At 34.8% G+C, this 5097-nt stretch overlaps 1 protein-coding gene across 2 annotated transcripts; it reads right to left on the reverse strand.

Annotated features, from left to right (window-relative positions):
* Positions 1-306: 306 nt before the first annotated feature.
* On the reverse strand, positions 307-2913 carry LOC111400844 (CASP-like protein 4A3). Of its 2 annotated transcripts, none has more exons than XM_023028275.1 (3): positions 2162-2911; positions 1838-1979; positions 307-681 (listed from the first exon to the last, which is right to left on the reverse strand). In XM_023028275.1, exons 1-3 carry the CDS (start codon positions 2848-2850, stop codon positions 487-489), a joined length of 1026 nt encoding a protein of 341 aa, XP_022884043.1. In that variant the 5' UTR covers positions 2851-2911; the 3' UTR covers positions 307-486. The 2 variants fall into 2 exon arrangements, with proteins under 2 accessions (XP_022884043.1, XP_022884044.1); XM_023028276.1 differs by having other exon boundaries at positions 575-681; positions 1866-1979; positions 2162-2913.
* Between the last annotated feature and the right edge of the window lie 2184 nt (positions 2914-5097).

Raw genomic sequence — 5097 nt, forward strand, 5'->3', positions numbered from 1 at the left:
TTTAATGTTTATTTGGAAGTGTTTAAATTACAATTTAATGAGTAAATAGTAATAGTAGTTGAAAATCTTACTAAATTCCTGTTTGAGGATTAAAATGAAATTTTTAATAGATTTTAATAAAAATTGATGAAATATATGATTAAAAAGTTATGATTTCCATAATATATATAGTTAAAATTAATTATTAACTTAAATTAAAATCTAAATTTTAATCCCATCAGAGTTAAATGTTTGGATGCAAAAAAAACTTGACCTAAAAGAGATTACAATTTAAACACTCACCGTGGTAAAATAAATAACATCGCCTTTTAAACGCCATGGTCCAGCATCTTCAACAGATCAACTGAACCGTATATATAATTATTAATATAGTACATGTTTATACACAATTTAAACAACCAGTATGAGTAATTTTTCTGCTGTATGCAAAGTAATTTCACGTAATCAAAGTCCAAAAGTTAAATAAATTTCACAAAGAAGTTGAAACTACATTGACTTGGAGCTGCAGAGAGTGTAACCAGATATAAGCGAACTCGCCGCCAAGGCAACAAATGCAAGAAATGACATCGATACAGAAGCACTAGCCATGTTTGGAAACTTGTCGTTTCCCCAATTGGATTGCCATTCATCAATTCTAGTCGTAGCTGATGAAGATGCCGATATCAGAAGATAAGTAATTATCTGTGATTGCAAACAACATAAAAAACGAGTTTAGTCATCGTTGCCAGGTGATACGTTTAAGCATGCCGATCAAGTCTGAGACTAGAACTATACAACAAGAGAGTACAAAATGCGAATATGAAATACTGCTGGTACTAGAGTCTTTCATATTGTTGCTTGATCCGAATTTTCCCATTAGCTTCGGGCAAGTTTTTAATACTTATCCTAAATTATAACCCAATTTTTTTAAGGAAAGCACCGTCACAGTCTCCTCGTGTTTTTTAGGCTCTACCAAGACAAGATGGACTCAAGATTGAGGAAGAAGCCTGCCCATAAGGTCCCTTTAAACGAACTGCCTGCTAGCTGGACACAACCTTTTAGGTCATTAGTACGACCTGCTAACCGACTAATCTTATGCCACGGGTTTTGAATATCAGAAGCATATTATTAAGCACAATATGCCTAATTACCTCTCGTTTGGTATTATCACGATCAGACAACTAGAACACGCTTACAAATTTGGACCAGTTCAAGGACGAAGAGATAAGACTAATTGCTGTAAGAATATAGTTGAATGACAAGAGGATATACGTTGCAGAATATTTGGACTGTGAATAGATTATCATTTTTACAATTTACATCTATCTTTTACTCACGATAACAATTCCATCTTAGCTCCTAAACCTTTTTTCTACTCGCATCCAACTGCGAGATGAACAACAAACTCCAAAAAGTGAAGAATCCAACGAATTCCCACCCACAGCTCCATTACATATGAAATATCACCAAATAAGGCCAAGATAACTGTAAGAATAAATTGCCAAGCAAAGGCAAAGGGCAATAATGGATTTTTGTTAACTAATAAGCAAATTAGCGTCCTTCAATTTCTATTTTCATGGTGTTCTATCCATTTTTAGGTAATGATAAATTCTTGTTCTTTACTCTAATTTTTCTAATTAGCAACAATCACACCGAAAGAAAAATTTAGCCATTAAGGTGTGGTCCCCCAACAACCCGAAGTCACGTAGAGAGTTATTACTACAACAAACGGAGAAAAGAAAAGGTTAAGTTCCATTCGAAAAAGTAAACTTCCTTCAAAAAGTGCCAAAAAGTTAGCTAAATAGTCCACAGCAGAAACATATCTTTGCCAAATTAAACACCCAAAATTAAAACTTGCCTGATCAATGGTGAAATTAAAATAATACCGGCGTTGCTGTTGATGCTGCATGATATACTTTCTGGTGGCTAAATTGTACGACAAATCCAACGCCTGCGCGCCTGAGTATACAAATCCTATCACATTCACTGACATACAGTACCTGAAAATTGCCAAATCTCCATTTTAACAGAGCCCGAAAAGGCAAAAACCACATCCGTCTAACTCAAACGAGCAACAATCCGTTCTAACATAGAACCATTTCATTCATATGAAGCTGATAAGAAACATAGTATTAGATTTTAGTAGTATAAAAAGGTGAGATTTGAATTATAATAAACTTGCCTGAATTCTTTGTAACGTTCGAATGAATCAAGAGCCCAACCCTGATTTCTATCAGCTGCCATAAGTGAGAACGAAACCAAGCAAAACAAGAACCCAAATATCCTAAACCCCAAAGCAGCTTTTTTCACCATGTTTTCCCTCTTGGTTCTACGCAATACAGAAAGTGCTGGCCTAGGCCTCCGCCGCCCACTTCCACCACCACCGCCAGGTCCGCCACTAGTTTCTTTCCCAGACTTTCCATCTGGGCCACCCGGATCAGTCTTGGACACTATTTCCATAGGCTCTGCTACAACAGACCAGTTCACAAAAGCCGGATGATTCTCCGATGAGTTCATTGGAGGACTCTTCGTCTCCGGTGGGGGGACGGCAGATTTATCTTCTCTTGGGGAAGACCCATGAGTAAGAGTGGTTCGATCAGATGAAATTGATGACCGGCCCGGTGAGTTTCCTGCCGGCGGTGAGAGTGATATATGTTCTCCACTATTTTGTTTGGAGTGTGGTGGTGAGGAATCGGAAACTGAAACTTTGTGTGGAGTAGAAACTGCAGTGGACTCGGAATCAATAGGCGTGTGTTGTTTATTTTGGGGTTCCATATTTTTATCTCCTGAATCACTGATTAACGTCTGTGTTTTGCACACGAGGAGTTTTCCTTTTTTCTCAACTTCCTGGCTTGGTAAAGGCAAAAACATTTGGAATCAAAAGTTGAGAATGGAAGGCTATGAGTTCCATTTATTTGATTCTTAAATTTGGAATGGAAGGCTATGAGTTCCATTTTCTAACATAATTCTTTTGGACATACAATGATGGGCTTAGGACAAAAAATCCAAGTTTAGGGTAACAATGGGGGCCGACTAGCCCTGTACACGATAGGCCCAACACGGTTGAAGCCATGATGGCTCTTGACAATTTACACAAATGGGTAAATAGGGAATGAATAAAAAAAAATATTAATGTTTGATAAAAATATTTTAAAATTATCATATACTGACGTTTAAAGAAAAAACGACCACGGCCAAAAAAATCTCCAAACTGGACAGTTCCTAGAAGATGGCATAAAAATAAAAAAAAATAAAAAAAAAATCCATAATACAAAAACTAAAGCTACCAGAATGCGGATGCAACAAAAATTTGGGGTGGCAATGATGTCAATTTTTGTGTATTTTTTTACATAATGGCGGTTGATAGTGACGGTAATGTCAACTAGGTGGGAGTGGTGGTGCGGGTGAGATAGGATATGTGTCAGGTGATTGTGGTGATCGTGTTGACAAAGGTGGAGGGAACACAATATATTTTCACGTGTTATGCATCCGCAGGGGAGAATTCAGGAAAAATTTTAAGACAAGCTAAAAAAAAAAAAAAAAAAACCCACAAAAAAAAATTTTTTTAAAAAAAATTTTTTTTTTTTTTTTGAAAAAAAGAAAAAGAAAAAAGGGCATATTTAAGTTTTTTGGACGAAAATAGGGTATCTTGAAGCTGTCCCAAAAAAAAATGACATTTCCACTAATAAAGCCATTCGAAATATCCATTTAGTGATAGACGGTCCCAGCGATATTTTAGTGTTTGTACTATTTTATGACTTTTAAAATCCATTGTTCATTGTATTTCATTTTTTATTTATTTATAACAACTAAGTTCTTCCTCGGCCATATTTAAGATTTACTATTTATAAAGTACATAATGTAGGAGTTACAATTTATCTAACTTCTAGGGCCTGTCTGGTGCAGCTTAAAAGCAGAATTATACTCGTTGGAAGGAAAAAAGTGACCGTTGGAAGCTGCAATCTTTGACCAATTGTGAGAGATGTAGGACCCATTGTGGAAAAAAAGGGCACAAAAATCACTTTTCATCTGCCAAAAAATTTCTACCAGACACAGCCCTAGTAAAAAGGAGAATGAGGATCTACTATTCATACAATAGTAAATGAATCCAATTTTACATTGCATGATGTCATTTTTTATTTTCCATTTTATTTATGTCAAACAAATATTTTTCCACACATCATCCTGCTAGCATTAAAAAATAATTATGTCAAACAAATGTTCTTTCACACATCATGTCACTAGCATTAAAAAAATAATAATAATTTTAGTAAATATAAATTGACATGAGCAAAAAAAAAAAAAACTCTTCACACGTGAGCTTTAAAAAAGTTAAAAAAATAAACTCTTCGCACAGTGCAAAAAGATGGCAAACCATGTGCAGAGTAAAAACGAAAGAAAAAACTCTCCGCATAGTGCGGAGAGATGACAAACCATTTGCGGAGAGTTGGCAAACTCTCCGTACAGTGCGAAGTAAAAAAAAAATCTCTTTTATTATGAATCTGATTTTATTATGCATGATGTCATTTTTTATTTTCCATTTTGTTTATGTCAAACAAATGTTCTTCTACACATCATGTCACTAGCATTAAAAAAAATAATAATAATTTAAGTAAATATAAACTGCCATGAGCAAAAAAAAACTCTTCGTACATGAGCTTTAAAAAATAAATAAATAAACTCTTCGCACAGTGCGAAGAGATGGCAAACCATGTGCGGAGTGAAAAAGGAAAAAAAAAACTCTCCACATAGTACGGAGAGTTGGTAAACTCTCCGTACAGTGCGAAGTAAAAAAAAATCTCTCTGCATAATGCGAAGAGATGACATTCTATGCGGACACTTTCCTCGCAAAGTGCGAACTATCCGTACAGTGCGGAGTAAAAAAAGCAAAAAAAAAATTTCGCACACTGCGGAGAGTTGACAAACTCTCTGTACAGTGCGAAGTTTAAAAAAAAAACTCTCCGCACAGTGACTGTCACGTGTGTTGTACGAATTTTGCATTTATCGAATTTTTATTAGTGTATGAATTTTAATTTTTTGAAATATTTTTTAAACAATATCTAAAAATATTTTCATGATACAAGAAAAGAATTGTAAATTATTTTTACAATTGCATAA

Source organism: Olea europaea, chromosome 10, assembly GCF_002742605.1.
Source record: "Olea europaea var. sylvestris chromosome 10, O_europaea_v1, whole genome shotgun sequence".
NCBI classification, from domain to species: Eukaryota; Viridiplantae; Streptophyta; class Magnoliopsida; order Lamiales; family Oleaceae; genus Olea; species Olea europaea.